Source organism: Ptychodera flava, chromosome 4, assembly GCF_041260155.1.
Source record: "Ptychodera flava strain L36383 chromosome 4, AS_Pfla_20210202, whole genome shotgun sequence".
Taxonomy (NCBI): Eukaryota; Metazoa; Hemichordata; class Enteropneusta; family Ptychoderidae; genus Ptychodera; species Ptychodera flava.
In genome coordinates, this window is record NC_091931.1 from 49,780,435 (window position 1) to 49,801,602 (window position 21,168).

The 21,168-nt window shown below is 38.0% G+C and overlaps 1 protein-coding gene and 1 long non-coding RNA gene across 2 annotated transcripts; one reads left to right on the forward strand and one right to left on the reverse strand.

Moving 5' to 3' along the window:
- Window positions 1-353: 353 nt before the first annotated feature.
- LOC139132075 (uncharacterized) lies at window positions 354-12,304 on the forward strand. Its single transcript, XR_011552252.1, has 4 exons — window positions 354-844; window positions 8,631-8,770; window positions 9,672-9,745; window positions 12,058-12,304. It is a non-coding gene; the product is annotated as an uncharacterized lncRNA (long non-coding RNA).
- On the reverse strand, window positions 5,103-7,581 carry LOC139130552 (uncharacterized). Its single transcript, XM_070696301.1, has 2 exons — window positions 7,329-7,581; window positions 5,103-6,556 (listed from the first exon to the last, which is right to left on the reverse strand). The coding sequence occupies exons 1-2, from the start codon at window positions 7,531-7,533 to the stop codon at window positions 5,553-5,555; spliced, it is 1,209 nt and encodes a 402-aa protein (XP_070552402.1). The 5' UTR covers window positions 7,534-7,581; the 3' UTR covers window positions 5,103-5,552.
- Window positions 12,305-21,168: the final 8,864 nt, after the last annotated feature.

The window sequence follows — 21,168 nt, forward strand, 5'->3', positions numbered from 1 at the left end:
GGGTACATAAATATCAAAACAATAATTTGAAGGAATTAATTGACAATACTGAAATAGTGTTGATCGCAAATGACGTCATTTTTCTTTCATTAACATGCAAAAATAAATGTTGGGCTTATAGGTCGGATTGTCTGCATTTCCCGCGAGAACAACGAAAGTAAAAACCACAATAATTTATGGCTCATGACGTGCCAAAAATGTGCAAGCCAGATCACCGCTGATGATAATTTAGAGCGTTACGTATACGTGTGTCCACGCGTGGCGTGTTTCAATAAAGTCAACGGTCACGGTCATTACGTAACCTTTGACCCACGGTTCACCCTTTGTAACATTACGCTTGAATATAGTTCAATTTTACACAATGATTCCCCGAGTCAATGTGAACTTCGTTATAGATATTATATCACCGTGACATATGTAAGAATTATTGTACTTGCTGATTGATCGTACTCTTAAAGTGACCGCTGGCTAGTGGAATCCTCACCCCTTCACTTCAAAGGGAGTGGCGTATGAATTCCTCTGTCTGCGCGCCAAGCCACAGCCGAGATGCAGTGCAGCCGAGACAGTACTCTACGCAGTCTACGATCGTCCAACCTTTCCGAAGTCCTTTCCGAACTACGGCAGTCCCCGTCAGTTTACTTCCAAAATTTCCCATATAACAGTCGACAGCAATGGCTTCCATCACCGACGAAATATGACTTTGGAAGAACATGTTATGTACAGCGAAACTACATGTATTTGTGTTCATTCGTTCAACCATGCATCGAGTCACTCGATGGAGCACAGTCCCGCTAGATCTGTGCATGGAGGTAGAAAGAAAGAACCGACGTCTTTGGAATTTGAGGCAAGTAAGCTTTATTCCGTGTTATTCTTGACCGCGGAATGACGTCACGCATAGCGCCCTCTATCGAGTGAGGTGAAAACAAAGTAATATGAACAGACGACAGGCAAGGGCGCGACAATAAAATTTTTGTTGTCCATCGTCGGTACCTACAAAAATGGCTTTTAAGTACATGGAAACTTTGACTAGTGAAGCGAAAGTGCGCTACACATCTAAGTTGAAGTTTGTTGGGTTAGATGACTGTCCATATAGACTTCCGCAGGGTGTTTGGAATGAAAATCCTAGAAAGTGGCCGCCTCTTCAGTTTGGCGATCTGTATACATATCTTATCAAGTCACCAGGTACGCTCATATAAGTACATGTAGGCCTAAAGTGTCACTAAACTGTATTTCCTTTGCGGGTGATCGAAAAGACGACTCTTTAAACTTAACCTTTGTCTGTAAGTCATTCACGTTTTGAGTGGCAGCTCGCGTTGGACTTCTCGATTGAAATTTTACATATACATTTGGGCACTGGTGTTTCTTGCTCCTTGTAAACAACAACAAAAAAACTTTTAGGAATCGGGCGTCGATCAGATCTATGCCGGTTTGATAAATATTAGTTTGCAGACTTTATAAAAAATGCATCTGTTGAGTAAATGAAAAAAATTATCACCAAAATTACATTTGTTATTTTGGGCAAGTACCGATTTTTTTTATTAGACATCGCACATCGTACTTTGAAAACTGTTTTAGATGGAATTTTATGTTTTCCCTGTAAATTTGCAGGTGTTTATTCGTCAGAAATGATGGAAAATTTCCGGAGTCTGGAAGCACATAGATTTTTTGTTGCTGGCTGGGTACAGACTGTCTATCATCTCGAGACATCTATCGGTATGACTATATTGAAGGCCCAGGTGCGACCATCAATGCGCGTGACTGCACCGCCTCACAATCCATGGGTAGCACTGAATAGTACAGGAAAGGTGATCGCTGCACATTGTGACTGCATGGCAGGGTAGGTTTTGAAACTCTCTCTTTTTAAGGATGTACAGGTGGAAAAATTGAAAGTATTGTCATTTCTCTCAATTGTCGGTTTTTGAATTCTTCTTTGTAATATTTTCAAACTATATTGATAAAATATTGGGGTCACAACGCTTGTTTGTGAGATATAATACCATGAATTTTAACTTTATGAGAAAAGTATGCTGAGTCAGCATTTTTTCACCAAGCTCAAAATTAATATTGTATCACTATTATTTCTTTCGACTGAGCTTTGTGAAATTTTCATGAAAATTATAATAGTAGACGTTGCTTTTCCAACAGTTATCAATGTAATCCTATGGAAAGGGATAAGTTCCATGTGTGCGTAATGTTTGTGCATCCTTAAACCAAAAGCCCAACTCTTTTGTACTGAATTTACCTTGAATCAAACTATAAGGACAACATACAAATATTGTTTACAGTATTTTGGAGATGAAATAACAAAGACAGTGAATAAATCAAAATGTTTAAAATTATAAGCTAAATGTAAATTGTACAATACAATGTTGAATGTCAACATAGACTTTTAATTTATAATACAATCAACCAATCAATCAATCAATCAATCATGTATTTATTTATTTATTTATCTTTTTTGATTTCAGATTGGGTGAATCATGCTCTCATGTAGGAGCTATCCTATTCAAGGTTGAAGCAGCAGTGCGCTTTGGTTACACAGCTGTAACATGCACTGATATGCCATGTCAATGGAATTCATGCTTTGTGAAGGATGTTGAGCCTGCACCTATATCTGATATATCATTTTATTCAGACACAATGAAAGAGAAGGTTGTTTCGTCATCTAGAAAGAGGCGAAAGACTGTCAACTTAGAGCCAGCATCACACAGTGAACAACAGATGTTCATTCAGACATTGTCAGAATCCAAAGACTGTTTACCTGTAGCATTAAGCCTTTTCAGTGAAACATTTACTAAATTTCAGAATAAAATGCCAGTCAAAGTCAAACAAAAATTACCAATGAAACTCAGAAATTTGTATGACCCTTGTATGATCAATTTTTCCAAGGATTCAGCAGAAATGAAACAAAAGTGTGCAGTGGTGGTTGGTCAACTATGTACGCCACAAACTGCAGACATTGATTATTTACAGACATGTACTGTTGATCAAGCTTGTTCCATTGTTTGGCATGAACAGCAAGCAGGTGTCATAACAGGGTCAGTAGCATATGATGTTATACATACCAACCAAGACAATCCTGCTCCATCACTCATTCTTAAAATCTGTACAATTAATTCAACACCTTGTAATGCTCCTCAACTCAAATATGGCCGTGAAAATGAAATCAAAACTTTCAGTACATTTCAGAAGTATTTAACAAAATTTGGTCATGTAAATGGTATTGTTGAGAAAACGGGGATGAGAATTTTACAGGATAAGCCTTGGATTGGTTCAAGTGCAGATGGTCTCATCACCTGTGAATGCCATGGAAAATGTGTATTAGAAATCAAATCACCGTATGTCTTCAGAAACAGTTCAGTTAAGGAGATGTTTGGGCACAAAAATTCTTGTTTGGAAGGCAGTGGTAAACTGAAAAGTACTCACAGGTACTACTATCAGATCCAGCTAGAGATGCTCGTGTACGAAACAACATATTGCCATTTAATTATTAATGCAAACAATGAATATTATCATGACATAATTAAGAAAGATAATGCGTTTTGTCAGAATGTATTACAAAAGTTGGATAAGTTTTGGCACATACACATTCTGCCAGAACTCATAAGCAGATCAAGTGAGACAAAGTGTAGTGAGAGGCAAGAAAAACAAACTGAAGAATTGTTTTGTTATTGCCAACAACCTGAAGATGATAATGAGTATGTGGGTTGTGATAACCCAATGTGTAAATATAAATGGGTTCATCTCAGTTGTGCTGGTATGAAACGAGCGCCAAAGAGAGGGGTCAACTGGTATTGCAGAATTTGCAAAAAATGAACCCTACGATTTGTAATATGATTGGGCTAAATTTGGTGTAAGATAACAGATAAATATGATAAAAAATACTTCTTAACAAGTTAAATTTTTAAAATTGTCATTTTATAGTTTTATTTACAATGTTATGTACATATATATAAATATATAAATGTAGATTGCCACATCATGTAATTGAGAATGTATAAGAGGTAATCTTAATTTAATTGAAAAGTAACTGAGAGTTGTCTGTCTTTGTTGTTATTTGGTATATACATTAACTTACAAATTGACTTAATTCATTAATTGGCTAATGGATTAATGATATTTTATATAAATAAACTTATTTCTGCAGTAATAAAAATATTGTCCATTTTACATGAGTTTGACTCTAATGGTCACCTTTATACTAGGCTATATGACAAGAGTGATGATTTCAACTTTAGTATACTAGTAATCAATTTTCCACACCTCATCAGTAATATTCCACTCTCACCAGCTTATGGGGTATACATTTCCCAGCTTATTCGATATGCAAGAGCATGTACTTCATATTGTGGTTTTGTAGAGAGACATGGCCATCTCTCTTACAAACTGTTAAATCAAGGTTACACCAGAGCAAGACTTGTCTCTACATTCAAACGCTTTTTGGCAGGTATCGCAAGCTGGTAGATAAATACAATATCTCTCTTCGACAAATGATCGCTGACGGTATCGGTGACATCGTAATTTTGGAATCCGCAAAGGGGGGGGGGGGGAGGTCATCGCTTTTTCACTGGTAGGAAAGGGGGAGTCACCACATTTTCAAAAACATAATACCAACAATAAAGTTCACTTTATGCAATAGCCATGATCGACCCTCTTTACCGGCGTGCCACCTTTGGTGGCCCACTAGAATAAAGTTGACTTTACGTAATGGCCCATGACCCTCTTAACCGGAGGGCTGCCTTTGGCGAACCACTCCAATAAAGTTTACTTTATACAATGTCCATGGACATGAGTTGTCTATGGAAATGAAGTTAAAAATTGCCTTACAGTCGTCCTAATTAACAGACGTTTCAATGGATGTGGCTGAGAAGTTTTTGCACTGGCATCTCTGCTACACGAATAAAGTGCGCCGCGTACCGGAGTTCAAATCCAAACCATGCGGGTAAATTTGACATATGGGTTTTGGTTATTTTTCGGGGGGGGGGGGGGGTCATCAATTTTTTTCGTCTGACAAAGGGGGGGGGGGTCATCTTTTTTTCACAAAAAAATGCAGGGGGGTCTATTTTTTTTTGAACACCGGCGACAAGATTTTGCCACCCCCCCAGGCCATAAAAACTGAACGCCCCCTTATAAAAGCATGAACTAATTCTTCAATTATACTCTGATGAAGAAGATTTCATATTTTTCCAGTATATTCTAGTATTAATGGGCAGAATATCACACTTATTATGTAAATCTCTAAATTATACCCTCACCTAGGTTAACTAGAGCAGCACAAGCATTAAGTATTCTATCTATACTTGCAATGTCAGCTTTTTCATGTTCATCTTTTATAGATTTGATAAGAAGAATTGGAAGAGTTCCACTTAAAATATGATACCGTCTTTTCATTAAACCTATCACTCTTTCAACATGTATACGGATACTGGAAACTTGTCGAGATGTTTCAACTTCTTTTGCCGAAAGTTGATTTTTTCCTTTTGTAAATGCTGGAATTATTAATTCAACACCATACAGTGCAGCAAGATCTCTTAAAGTAAATCCACGGTCTGCTAAAATCTGATCTCCAGGTGCATGTTACCAGGGGCAAAAAATCCACTATTCTGTACCAGTTTCACATCTGAGACCCTCCCACCCCATGCCGATGATATAAATGTAATTGCTCCTAATGGAGAACAAGCAAGGAAGACTTTAATTGTATTATGGGATTTGTATGTAGAGTATGTCTGGGCTCGAGCATGAAAATTATGAGGCTGTTCAAGGAAAACTTCAAAACAATCTATAAGCATTGTTAAACGAGGATACTTGACTTTGAAATCATTCGGTAAAGTTTCACGTATGGCATCAGGATCTGGCATTTTGACAAGAAAATTCAATTTTGCATACATTATATCGATCCACTTCCAAAAATATTCCCTGATAGTTGTATCCCCAAAACCTGTCTGATATGCTATGAATTCGAAGGGCAAATTAAATCTCAGCTTAATTAAAGTAATAAAAAACTGGTCAACCAATGACATGCCTTTTGTTGTATTTCTGACAAATGTAGATTGGAAGAGAAAAGTACTTAGAAATGTACTCCATGGTAAACCAGTAAAAAATTTACTTCTGCTATTATTTTCTTTAATAGATGATGATGACAGTTTACTGCACTTTAACTGTTCCACTGATTTTTGCAAGTCATCACGTTCTTGCTGTAAAAATGTATTCTCATCTTGCAGTTGCTGAACTTTGGTTTTCAATTTATCAATTTCACCCTGCAAGTCTTTACATGATGTACATACAGGAGGACTGTTAATGCTTGATCTGTCCAAAGCCTTCACTTGTTTGAATGGAGTAACCATGTCTCTGAGTTTACTGTCTCTAACCTTTGGCACGACAGGAGTGTCACAGTTCTCATCACTGGAAAACAGTTTACGACGACACATGATACGTTTAGCCCGCAAATACCTCTCCAGCTTTGACTTCCCTTTAAGGACGGTTTCCTTGGGACGGTGCTTGAAAAATGTGGGAACCCAGTCTGGGTGTGTCCTGTTCCATGGTGATGAAGGTTTCCCTAAAATCAATGAGAATTAAACTCCCTTCAACAATAATGAAATTTGAAAAGCAAAGCATTCTCAACACTGATAACATACGTGCAATTATAAATGTTATCGTCACTCAAAATTGCAATATCTGGACTTCACTTCATTTTGGTCATTATACAAATACAGGCTATTCTATATCACAGTCCCTCTGTGGATAGAGGGACTGTGTCTTTATGAAGTACAACAAAAGTCTGTAATCAAACACTCAGGACAAAAACAATGAAAAAACCACAAAAGTTAGATACTTGATCATACTACACAGTTGCTGCGGATCCGTAGCCCTACCACTCCCTTTGCTGGTTGTGTTGGAGGAGTGGGGACAAAACTCCCCACTCCCCCAACACCAGCAAAGGGAGTGGTACTGGTAGGGCTACGGATCCGCAGCAAACTACACAGTATACAATACAGTCCAGTGTACTGTCAGATATTTTGCAGACCAGCTCTATCTCTTTCAACATATTTTCGTTTTTGAGTGTCGTAGGATTGCTTATTAAACTGGCATAACCTTGTCAATATTACATGACGAGCTGGTTCTCGAAATCAAAAAAATGTACTTCACTTAGACTCTTAGAGGAAAACTGTGCGCGTGCACACATCATGGGTCGTCCACGGTTTAAACCCAGATTGAACCAACAAACGGCATAACACTCCTGGGGAAACGTCACTAAACACACATAAATAATATCCACAGCTATAATACCACCACAATATTCTACAATCGTTTGGCAAAAAATAATTCACCTGATATAAAATGTGCTCCGCAAAGTACGGCATGTTTCCCTGGACTCCATCTCGAGCCATCGCGTTTAGATTTTTTCACCGCTTGAATCCACCGATCACGTCTCTCTCTATCAGCCGATGACTTCGGAAATCGATGAAATGACACATCCTTGTTAAGTTTGTAGTTGCTGTTTTTACATCCAACGGCTTCACAACTTTTCGGCATTGTATCTGATATGAGTAAGGACACTCCTCACATAAACAAACATGACTGAACAGCTGATCGGACGGCGTAGGTTTTCACCTCAGCAACACCCGTGACCCTAAAGTACCCGGATGTCCGCGGTCAAGAATAGTTTCCGTGTAAGATGTGAAAAGTCATAATTTAAACCGGGCTTGAATTTGTTCAAACACTTCGATCGCGTTCCGAAAACATTTCTGGGAGCCGCCATTCAACTTCCGTACAGGCGGCTCAGTGAAACACGGATGCCCTACGCTCAGTCAATGTTTATGCATGGATGTAAAAAAAAATTACATCCATGGTTTATGGAACGCGATCGACATGTTTGAACAAATTCCAAACCCCATAAACGACAAGGTTAGTGTTGTGTAGTGTTTGTCTTCAGTAGTGATAAATCGGTACGACCAAATTCAGCAAATATGTAGCATTTCACATCAACACGCCTCGTCCAGTGGGATGTGCTTATTTCATGTATGTGGTGGAACTCTACACGGCCGTCGGCATTGTAGTGCTACTGGTGAGTGAGGTCGCAAAAACCAAAACTCCCCAACCGCCTCACCGTAGCGCTTCAAATTTTGCAGCTAGTGCATATATTCATATCAATGATGATTGCCAAGGATGTAACAAATGGGCCTGATGTGTGTGTGTCCCTTTTATACGGTGTTTGTATGGCTCTCATGACGGCAAACTGACTTGCCATGGTGTAGATGCAGGTATCCTCATACCATTCTTTCAATAACAAAACTAGACTGTTTCATGAATGATATTTCTTGGTTATGTTGATAATAACCTCGACCTGGCAACTTAGATGATTTAATACAGACAAACATACCTCACAAATCATTTGTCCAAAATGACGTAATGGTTGATTCTGTTATTCAAGGCAACTTTATGTTTCCACAGCTTGATTTTAACTTGGGTCCTTCAACGTCATTGTTTACACAAATCCTGTGAGCCATCTTGTCATTCAAGACAGGTACATACTAAAGTGATTCATTTCCAGCAAATAACTTCACGTACAAATGTTGACCATTGACTTCCACTTACTGGTAATAGATACTTATTTGTTTCTTTTTCAACAGATGGTCCAGGGCATGATATACTTGATACAGAAAATGCCTTCAGCTCCACAAATTAACAATGGATTCTCTGAGCACAATGTGGAAACAGAATGAAGACTCTGCCCTCAGATATGGTGGAACTCAGAAAGTGAATATAAAAGGTGATCAAATATCGTTGTGTGCAGCGATAATAATCATGTTAGGCGTGAATGTTCCTCATATTTCCACATATTACTCTAACAATGTGGGTTTTGTTCAAATTTCAGCTGTTATTACATATCTGTGACATATCTTTGTCGTAGTCACACAACATACATGATAAGCATTACACTTATTATTGTAATTTAAGGTTGTTCACAAAATTCTGGGATTTATGTCCGAGTACATACAATGTAGTGCAGCGGAGGTATTGTCCTCGATGCTACGCCTCTCGGACAATGCTAAAGCGTACGATGTACAAGGACATAAATCTCGGTATTTTGTGAATAGCATTATTATTATACACCTTTTTTGGTCCAATTTTTCCGCAAAAAGTCAAAGTGTTTTTGGATGCCCGTCACATACTTCACCAGGCGATTGCAAGCAAACTGAGAACACATTCAGCGTGTCAACTAAACTCAAACCTGCGCAGCACAGTGTACATGATAGAAATTGTAGGTCAGCAGCATAATTTAACTCTAATTCACAGGGTTTTGATTCACCACTAGTAACGTTGTGAAGTACTGAATGTTTAGAAGTACAGTATACTTTTTGTTAAAAATTTAAAATCATCTCTCCTTTTTCCCTGCACTGACGTAAAGGTTTTTGAGGGCAAATGTCAAATAGCGTCCAATGACACCAAATGTTATTGTACTGCGCCGCAAAGTTATTTGACTCTGCATCCTCTGATACTGAAACTTACTGTACAACGAAACTCAATAGGTTACAGAAGCAGGTGTATAATAATCAATCACATGAGGGGAGGCACTTGCATGCACCTAGTTTATGATATTGAATCTTAGTCTGATGTATAGAAGTAGAATAGAATTGACATAATTTACCATTTTCCTGATTGTTAAACAGGCATCAAACTTCTCGGTTCTCAAGAGTGTCTTTTGTGGAAAAACTGCAGTTGGACAAATGGTTATGGTTTTGACGTAAGTATTGCTTGTTGAAAAAATTTGTTACCATAATTCTGTGTAAATTAGTAAAGGCACATTGGCTGTAAATTTTAGCAATTTTGAATCTTCATTGTTGTGTGTACAAACTGCAGTTTTGATAGCTATATAACAGTCTCATGAATACCAATATTCTGCTTGACAGTGTACTGTGTACATGTTTAACAACCATTGTTGTTGTTGACAAATGAGTTCTATATAGCCTTTGCGCCTGTCGCCAGGGGGCATGGAACTATGGGAAAATACTAAACGGAAGTGTGGTAAAACATATGACGACTTCTATACTTTAACACAGAACGGTGCAATTTTCGAGCGGAAAAAGTGAGTGAAATATGAAATGCATATTTATGCTACAACAAGAAAACACCTAATGGTGCGTGGGACTAGCTCTGGTAAGTGTTCATGTGCATTGTTTAGCTCCGTATTATTTTATAACTGTAGATATCGGCGATTTTCAGCCTGCGATGCGGCCAAGTTGTAGACTCGATACGAGAGTGGGTGACGCAAACTGTGTCACATGGCCCTGCTGACAGTAGCGCCGGTATGATGACTGCGCTTCTCGAACCTAAGGGACCCGTAGTAGCTCAGTGGAAACAAATTTACGTGAATGTTCAATTTTTTCAAATATTTCAAAAATAAAAACACAGCAATGAAAACATAAGTCAACAAAGTATGAATTCGTTAAAATTTTGAATTTTTACCCATAATTCTGAAGATTTTGACATACTGACCATGTTACGCCGTCATACATTGTACATAGTGAAATGAAAGTCTACAACTCGCCCGCTTCGTGTGCCAAAAATCACCGATATCTACAGTTATAAAATATTACCTTGCTAAACAATGCACACAAACACTTACCTAAGCTAGTCTAATGCACCACTAGGTGTTTTCTGTTGTAGCATAAATATTCACTTCGTATTTCACTTTTTTTCACTCGAAAATTGCACCTTTCCATGTTAAAGTATAGGTCGTATGTTTTACCGCACGTCCGGTTAGTATTTTCCCATAGTTCCATGTCCCCTCAGGACAGGCACAAAGGGTGTATTCCAGACTTAAATTTGATTTTCAACAGTAACAATGCTAAATATGCACATATGAACTGGGTTGATAAGGTATGTTTGACACTCATCATGCCTTAAGAAGTAGAACAAGAAACTGCAGTTTTTTGCACAAAATAAAATTGCTTGGAAATTGCTAAAAGTTACAGCTGATTGAGCTTTCAACATGCTGGATTTGATTACTGTCAGATTCAGTGCATGGACATTGTGTAACACTACACTTGAAAATTCATACAACCCTGTTACCTTCAGAGGGCTGGTTCAGGGATGTACACACAGCTGTACCAGCCCTGAGAAGCAACAGAGACTACCAGCTATTAAAATATATCCCCAGTATAGCATAGTCAGAAAAATAACTAGCACAGCTGAATTTACATCCATGTACCTAGTGTGTGAACAGTCCAGTACAATTGTTCTGCTTATCAACTGCAGTTTCCCATTCAAGTCATTGAAGCATGATGAAATCCCCAATGTTTAGCTACTCAATATAGTATGTACATGTAGCATTGTTATTGTTGAAAATTTCATTTAGGGCCGTACAAGACTTCATTAGCCAATTATAAAAATGATCAAATATACAGGCTATAAAACTTGGCATTTTAGTATGCTGTGGAAAGTAGGCCAAGAAAATGTAGTTGATAAACAGTACTGAAATACTGAAGAAGTAGCCAAAAGTTACAGTTAATGGAGCCTCATTGACTTATTTCAAACTACATCATACATGTGAAGTATATCATCAATGATGACTGGCGCATAGCCAGAGTGATAAAATGCTTTCTCAAAGGCCTACTAACTTCTTTGCAAGTCTCAAAAGGACACTGCTCTATGACTCTGATATATCTTGCCTTGTAATAAATTCATTTTGATATTCTGGACTTGAAATTCATTATCGTGAAATTCACTCCGTAGTTTCACACACTTTTTGCCAGTGCACTGTTGCAGCAAGCCTATGACATTGACAGTAACTTGTAAGAGCTATCTTTGTCATACTGAGAGACTTGCCCTGAGCAGTCATGTCAGATTATTGATGCACCAAGAAAGACTTGAAAATTGTGTTCCTGCAGTCAAATATGTGTTTAAGAACATGACTGTTATATACTTGTACAAATTCCCTAAACATACCAGTTTCTAGGCCTTGCCCTCATTGTACAAGTAGCTTGGCACTGAGTGTTTTACCAGGAGCTCATCTTGGACCGCAGAGTTTGAATGTTTGCATCTTTTATATTGCAGGATGCTGGAAACTCACATTCTGTGGACGAGATGCAAAGCAGCAGCCCTGTTTAGGTGTGCTCGTCTATAAAGGAGGAAACAGTTTGTGTTGTTTCTTGAAGGTGTTATATTCTGCAGCATGGAAAGAGACAATGTTGTGCTAGGTTTGCTTAGTTATGTAGGGTTTCAAACTTTGATTACATCAGATGTGTGAAAGGAACATTTCAATTTGTAGAGTACTTCTGGCTTGACAAAGCTGTGATGTGAAGTAAACGGGCTGACAATTATGAGTGGTCTGTAGTGTACAGGGGATTTTCAGTGAAACAGCTAGCAATTTTGCATCAGATGCATTAAATTATGTTATCAGTATGATTTTACAAGTAGCATTCATAAGAATGTCATTTTTAGTATTCCCTTGAAGTATTAGATTCAATTATGTTGCAACAAAGACTGTTTCATTTCTTGTAAATTGCAATAAATGTTAGTCTGAAATTCATTTTGATGATTATTGTTGTTTTTTTAATGTAGCTTGCAGGATTTCTAACTATTTCAGCTGTTGTTTGTGTTTCAGATATTTTACAGTCGTGCTTTGTGTAGCTCCATCACATAGAGGACCCAATAGGCCATTCCATGGGATGATAATCCTCCTCTGTGTCTACAAAATTTGAAGACATCCAATTTAAATTTGAAGGATGGTCAGAAATAATTATCCCCCCTCCCCCCCGAAATATGGCTAATATTGAACTGGTTTGTCAGCAAGCCCTACAAAAAGCCATAGATTGGCATGCCTGCAAGCCAGCTTGTAATGGCTTGTTGGTAAACCAGAGGAATCCTTACAGTGGTTTGCCTGTAAACCAGAATTAGTCAGAAATTGGTTTGTTTGTAAGCCACATTGCAGTAATATATTGGCTTATCTTCAAACCAGATGGAACCAGAATTGGCTTACTATTGATCCATGGAAGTGTGGTATTGGTTTAAAAATAAGCTACTGTTCAGCATATCTGGTATATGGCAAGCCACAGTATCTTAAACATGGCTTGCTAGCAAGCCTAGTTCATATAATAGTGGATTGCCTGTAAACCATTCTTTAGTACTAACTGGCTTACTGGCAGGCTGAAGTGATCTGTACTTGGCATGTATATATGCCGTATCAAAACCCAAACTGGCATGCACAGAAACCAGACTTGGCATGCCAGAAAGCCAAATATAAGCCAAAATTCACAACTCGAAACAATCCGTTTACTGACAAACAAGCCGGTTTATTTTGGCTTGAATTTAGCTGGCCGGCAAACCAGAAAAATTTGCAGTGTAATATTTCATTGACCATATCATCTAAGATTGTTTACGTAATGTGATCCTTCGTCAGTGCATAGATTCCTTCGACATGTACCGAACTGAGTATAATCGAACGTGGTACATTATCCTTACTTGACGTCTTTTAAAACGCAATTTACAATAAAACAGAGTCAATGTTGATGTATTGCAAATCGTGTTCGGCATGAAAATAAATTATTTTCGACCTGATAATATGGGAGGGGGTGTAATCAAACAGGCAAGTTTTATACTTTAGGGGAAAAATTAAGGATCAAAAGTTTGAAGCTGTGACATAAAGCTGTAGCATGAGATACCGTGTAAGGCCGGATTTTTTAGTTGTCTCCTGAAAGTAACTGAATGCCTTAGTGTCTCTAGTCGAAATTCACAATTGATTAACCTCAATATTCGACATTTGACTTAACTTAAAGAACTTACATCACCGTTTACGCATCGCCGCTTACATGTAACAATTCTTCGATTTTCGAATCTATGACTTCCGCTACCTTTGCTGACTGTTACATACCTTAGAGTTATAAAGGCAAAAAAGATTGATGAGCTTGCTTATGACTTACTCCCTTCTTTCACCACAGGACTGGAAGCAGAATCAGTGTGATAGAAATGACACTGCGAATCCACCAGCCGTTAAGAATTCATCTGATTCCGCCAATAATGTAAATTCAATGGTAACTTATCGAGCGATTTCCACGGACGACACTGACGATGACCATCCGGTTTGCAAAGTTGAGGGTGAGTTGTTGCGTGCAACGCGCGATGAAAAAGTAGTTTTACCCAGTGAAGATGTGAAGCCCAGTTGTTTAAAAGGGGAGGTCAGCTCAACAGTTGATGGCGACATCGATTCTTCCAATATCGATAAAGAAGATAGTCTAGAAGACGTTAGCGGTAGGTACATTACTAGTATTCAATTTCTTCATGGAACTTCTCAATAGCTTACTAAAAATATTTAGCTGTTGTGTTATATTTGAGCAAGGCCTTCATCGGTTTGATTCCAAATTTCAATTATCCATATGCAAAATACTCTGACAGCATTTGGTAATATTTTATTGACCATATCATCTAAGATTGTTTACTTAATGTGACTTCGTCAGTGCATAGATTCCTTCGACATGTACCGAACTGAGTATAATCGAACGTGGTACGTTATCCTTACTTGACGTCTTTTAAAACGCAATTTACAATAAAACAGAGTTCAATGTTTATTTATTGCAAATCGTGTTCGGCATGAAAATAAATTATTTTCGATCTGATAATATGGGGTGTTATCAACCTGGCAAGTTTTATACTTTAGGGGAAGAATTAAGGGTCAAAAGTTTGAAGCTGTGACATAAAGCTGTAGCATGAGATACCTTATAAAGCCGGATTATTTGGTTGTCTCCTTAAAGTAAATGAATGCCTTAGTGTCTTCATTCGAAATTCACAATTGATTAACGTCAATATTCGACATTCGACTTACATCACCGCTTACGCATCGCCGCTTACACGTAACAATTCTTCGATTTTCGAATATATGACTTCAACTCCGCTACCTATGCTGACTGTTACATACCTTAGAGTTATAAAGGCAAAAAACTATTAATGAACTGGCTTATGACTTACTCCCTTCTTTCACCACAGGGACTGGAGGCAGAATCAGTGTGATAGAAAATGACACTGCGAATCCACCAGCCGTTAAGAATTCATCTGATTCCGCCGATTATGTAAATTCAATGGTAACTTATCGAGCGATTTCCAAGGACGACACTGCCGATGACCATCCGGTTTGCAAAGTTGAGAGTGAGTTGTTGCGTGCAACACGCAATGAAAAAGTAGTTTTACCCAGTGAAGATGTGAAGCCCAGTTGTTTAAGAGGGGAGGTCAGCTCAACTGTTGATGGCGACATCGATTTTTCCAATATCGATAAAGAAGATAGTCTAAGAGACGTTAGCGGTAGGTACATTATTAGTATTCCATTTCTTCATGGAACTTCTCAATAGCTTACTAAATATTTAGCTGTTGTGTTTTATTTGAGGAAGGCTGAGATACCGTATAAAGCCGGATTATTTGGTTGTCTCCTGAAAGTAACTGAATGCCTTAAGTTAGTGTCTTCATTCGAAATTCACAATTGATTAACGTCAATATTCGACATTCGACTTACATCACCGCTTACGCATCGCCGCTTACACGTAACAATTCTTCGATTTTCGAATATATGACTTCAACTCCGCTACCTTTGCTGACTGTTACATACCTTAGAGTTATAAAGGCAAAAACTATTAATGAACTGGCTTATGACTTACTCCCTTCTTTCACCACAGAGATATACCAAGTTAAACCTTTCCTTTTTATTACAGATACTGGAGAAAGTGTCGATAACTATAGCCATGATTCAAACACCAAAGATCATAGGAACGGGGAAAAACTTACTGGTCATGGCATTTTGCATGATGACACTGCAGAAGATTACACCGGCTGCAAAACAGCGTTACCTGATTCTAAAGAAACAACTCATGCCTCAACAACCGAAAGTGGAAGTACCGAGGGTTTATCTTGGCAAAGCGGCAAGCAACCCTGTCATGCAATTTCTATATCAAACCATGACGAGAAAGATGGCCAGCAATGTTCCACGGGTACAGATAATGCTTCCTCTGCGGACAGAGAACCTGCGTCAAAGAGTGAAAATGGATATCAGACACCAGCAGAGATTTCTCGACAGGAAGGACGTAACCAATTTCCCCTTCATCCTCAGGTCGCTAACACTAAGTCTTCTTCAGAAGACGAGCTAAATGAATTTCATAAAAAATGCGGGGACAATGTTGCTATATCGCGAAAGATACAGACGCGAGCAAAGAGAAAAAAGTAAGATTTTCATTCAGGTTTTATCCTTTACCAGCATCAACCAGATGCAAATATTTGTATTTATGTTAATCAGCTTTCAGGGCACATTCATGGACATGATGAACTGCAAGAGAAGTACATGCACAATAATTTTTTGACTTTTATTGCCCATAATGCTGTGTATATGCACGTGTCAGGCATAGTAAACACGTTTAAATGAAGGTCGATTGAGTAAATCTTTTAGTAATCTGTATATGAGTTATATTGAGTGTCAAAAGTTATCTACATATACAACGATAATGTTTTTAATGATTCATTTCGATGTCAGGTAAACTTTGAGCAATTCAAAGCGCCCAACGCACGTCTAAAAGTAAACTGCAGAAATAATTCCTATGGTACATATAATTGTTCATACATGTAAAAGTTTAAAATTTAATACAGGCATGGATCTCGAATCAGGGTTTTTGATACAGTCAAAAACAGAGACAATAAACATTTAACTCGAAGCATTTCATGTTGTTACGGGTTTTTAATTTAAATGAAACATGTTTTCGGGATATAGGACCATATCATAGAAAATGGTTAAAGTTTGAATAATTGGCAGTATTTCACACTGTATGAGATCTTCCTCTATTCTAATCATTTTAAAGGAAAGCGAAGAATTTTGATGGAGGAACTGTTATGACGAAAACCCCCTTGAGAGATCATGTTATATTTCAAATCGTCATCGAGCCAACAGAAAGTGATCGGAATAGAAGCATTAATATCGGCGCAACATCGAATAATCCCGAAAACCTCAAATCCGTTCCAGACATACGCAGCCACAAAGAAGGTCTGAACATTCTATGGTGTAACACAAATATTTACGTAAAAGGGGAAAATACGGAAAGTTTAAGCATGGATTTAGATGAGTGTACAGTAAGTATTGAATTTGTTTCTTTCCTATTAATTCTTTTGTTTGAAGGGCAATTAAACTAAATTCATTTGTTTTTTCTCAACTGAAAAACGTCATTCCCTGTATAGGTCGGAGACACAGTCGGTATCAAGAAAACTAAAAGCTCCTTAAAATTCTACTTCAATGGTAAAGAAATAGGAAAACTCGACAAAGGAAAGTGTGACTGGAGAGATGAAGCACTTTATGGTGTTGTGGATGTGTATGGCCAAGGCACTCGTGTATCTATCACAAGTCAGTGTCCACAATTTAATTCGTGTTTACTGAGTAATGAGTGTTGGTTTAACGAAGTAAACAAGTGAGCTTTTAAAACACACCACACACCCATAACATCAGGCTATTACATAATTTCCTTAATTCCGTCTGGAAGAATGTTTCATGTTCATTGTTATATTTAATGGCGTATGAGCTAGTTGTTTGGTCGATTAGAACACCGTTTGCCCTGTTGTGTGTTTGGTTGTTTGTGTTTTTGCTCAACAAACATACATTTTTATGTTTCAAACAGACTCCAATGTGACCTGCCAGGACACGTGACCAGTAGGAATTTCAGGAGTCAGATGACGGGCACCCATAGCTCCTGATAGTATCTTAGAGCGTCGTAGTGATGCAATGTCTTACGGGCATAAAAACGACCAATAACTGGTGGAATGATTTACGATACGCCTGTGTCACATGATCTATTTGAACTTGTATTATTCTGCCGAATCGATATGATGTTGATCTTGTCCAATTGCCCGATATGACATCGTATGTGTTCGACCAGTTTTTCAATCTTTCCATCTGATTTGTTCTCCACATGATATTCCCTTTTTATCATTTTCTTCAGAGCCTAACTATAAACAAGAATACGTGAATTTCGAGTCGATAGAGAAATTCCCCGTTGTGAAGGGCTACAACAAAAGCACGTTGAACATGTTATGACACAGATGAGAGGAGTGATAATCGCTCTCAAGCGACAACCAACGGAAATAAAGACGTATCCTTTCAATGCCGCGAGGCTTGTCAATAGATATATCTTGAAGCCAGCATCGATCTTAAAAAATGACCTGAGACAACTTGGCGATCATCTTGCAAGATTAGGAGCTGCAACAGAATTCGAAAAGCTTCTTAAACATTTATCCAGCAGCAATTGCCAAGATCAACATAAAGACGACAGAAAGATCCAAGATTACCTGTCTGGAAGAGATATGGTTCTGGAAACTTGCCATGTATATTGTAAGGCCAGTAGAAAGCTTGGCATTCAATTTGGAGAGAGTGGATTACTTGCACTCTTAATCACACAAATAACTGCTGGCATTATGAGTGCACAGCATCAGACACGGAGGATGATGATGATGATAATAGTGTGAGTAAATGATTTTGCTGAATTTACTTTTGATGAATTGGATCACATTTGTGATAGTGCTGCGTGTAAATCGTGGTAGATACAATTTATTACGAGATGAAACAATTAGTGATTTGAATATCAATCATCATTGTATCAAATTTAAACAGTCTTGTGTTTTGCAACGTGTATGTTAACGAAGGAAATGGATTTACGTACTTCCTTTATATGAAAACTGAACTTTTTTGTTTCAACAGGATGAAATGCGACAGAAGATATTACATGTTCTTCATCATTCTTCAAAGTCGATCGAAAACAGATGGATCTTTAATAGTCGCGATGCCTTCAAAAATTTCGAGTCATTATTAGAAGTTGGCGATGTTCAATTTTCTGCATTGTTGACTGTAATAATGACAAACATTAAGCCAACAGAGGCAGAGTGCTCATTTGATTGTAAAGAGCAAGTTTTATTTCATCTTTACAAGGTTTTGAAGCAAAGAGTTAAGGGTACAAAGTTTGACGACAACACCACAAACTCAGAATTATCTCAAACTCTTGGTTTTCTGGCCTCAAACAAGAAAAACGCAATCATTATTATGAAAACTGGTTCAATACCATTGTTATCAACACTCATTAAAAAGGGGGAGCAGGAGGAAAAGAAGAGTGCAGCTACTGCCTTGTTAGCACTAGCTTGTCATGCAGGGGAATGTAAGGGGTGAAAAACGCAATCCCTTTGAAGTGCGAAAAGACCTAAAAAGATGCTTTCCAAGGATACGAATGGAAGTATTTCTACAACTCTTAAGCACATCGTGTAGCAAATCCTGGAGACAATTAAATCCACTGAACCAGACAGAGGTAAATATATGTATGTTTGCGATGTCTGTGCCATTAAGCAAGCGGTGTTATCAATAACATTTCACCAGACCCTTCAAGGTTCTTATGAAGTTTGAAACATTACTGAGTACACATACGTGGCCATTAGGACCATGGCACCTGTTTTGTACCTAGAAATGCTGAGTGTTGCCAGAAATACTCTATTCACCTAGGCCGTAGACCCGGGTAAAAATGAGATTCTGGAAACACACTGGCGGTAATAACACTTGAGCTGCAGCAAGAATTAAAAAAAACCGAGTGGCTGATGAGGTAATAGGTATTTCATCACGCACTAAAGGCTCATGCTGTTGTTGTTTTTAATGTGCATCGGTACATTTTTGCTAAGTTTATGAAATGCAAAATCTTCTTCTTTTGTGTGGGGGACTGTTTCCCCATGACCAACTGATATCGTTCTAAAGTTGCAGACGACACAATGCTCGTGATCGTGTGAAAGGTCACTTTATATAAACTTTTTTCTTCAGGAAATAGATCCTTTCAAAATAGAATGTGACGTCAATTTTTGTAATCAGCTAGCAAAAAACTTTTCTCGACACCGAACGAGTATGTGGTTGTTAAAATTTCTATAATACCCAGAGGAATTTGTATCATCTTTCATCTTTTGAATGTTGAACGTCAACGACATAATTTGTTCTTCAGTGTATCAAGTATAGGATAAAGCCCGAGTACGAGGGCTCTTCTGGTATATAAAGTCCAACCCAACGATAAAATGTCGAGGCCGCAGGCCAGATCGACTACGAGATATAAGAATCCGGTAAGAGCTGATTCTGTGAAACATGACAGACACTGCAAACTCTACAAATAACTTAAGGGAGGAGACGACGTTCGAAAAATGCCAACTTCGAGGAACGACTAAGAACAACCAAGAACACCGATGATGTGGCCACGAAATGGGATAACTAATCAGCATGAACCGGACGGCGAAGACCGATCGGACCGTCACGCGCACATCACCGGCCTCTTCAGTGAAGACATTCGTGAGTAACGTATCGACGTTCGAAGCATCAATCAAGGACTCTATGCATGAAATAACTGACTAACTTTCGATAAACTCTAAGCAAACGATTCCCACGAAGACTCATCACGTATAGTGTATTTCACGGTTATGGTTCAATTATTGAAATGCCTTCGATCTTTTCTTTGATGGAACAGTTAGTGTGTAATAACTTATAAGGTAAGAGATATCATTTCCGGCGTTTAGCCGATTGTAATGCACATGTATGATTGGAATTCATGACAGATTATCTTTGCTTTACATTATCAAAGAGCGCTTTCTATCGTATAGCAAATTTACAAACGTTTTTGACTTTTGAAGCATGAGAAATTTCGATATTAAGTCATGCGTTGAAGGATTCAACTGTATACACATTATGAGGCCGGTTGAGCAGCATGAATGTTTGTGTGTAGTGTAATCCTACCTGCTGAATCAACTTGGATTTCTTTGGTTGTAATTCGCCAATTACTTTTATCATTCATATGTTTAATGTTTTATGGAAATCAGATGCGAAACGTATTTCTGTAATTGATGCATTGCCTGTGTAAACGGTACTTGAAAAAAAGAATAATGTCTTGGTATTTTTTAGTTTATTTAGAAGCCCAGTTTAAGAGATTTAAAGGGAATTTTATACAGTCACGACGAGTAAAAGTCACTCTTGTGTACGAAGTTATGGAGAAAACTTCATGTAAGAGAATATTTTATATGTGTTATTTTTTATTTTGAGGGATCGATGCACTTGTTGAAGCATCGACGTACAGCAGCTAAGACATTATTGATTTGAGTCTTGTTTACACAGAAACGATGTGTATTGTGAGTTGTAAT

Bases quoted from the DNA above. Each gene is read 5' to 3' on its own strand.
- LOC139130552 (XM_070696301.1), bottom strand. From the start codon at position 7,533: ATGCCGAAAAGTTGTGAAGCCGTTGGATGTAAAAACAGCAACTACAAA. The intron at 6,557-7,328 runs GTGAATTATTTT...CATTGATTTTAG, and splicing joins CGGAGCACATTTTATATCAG to GGAAACCTTCATCACCATGG.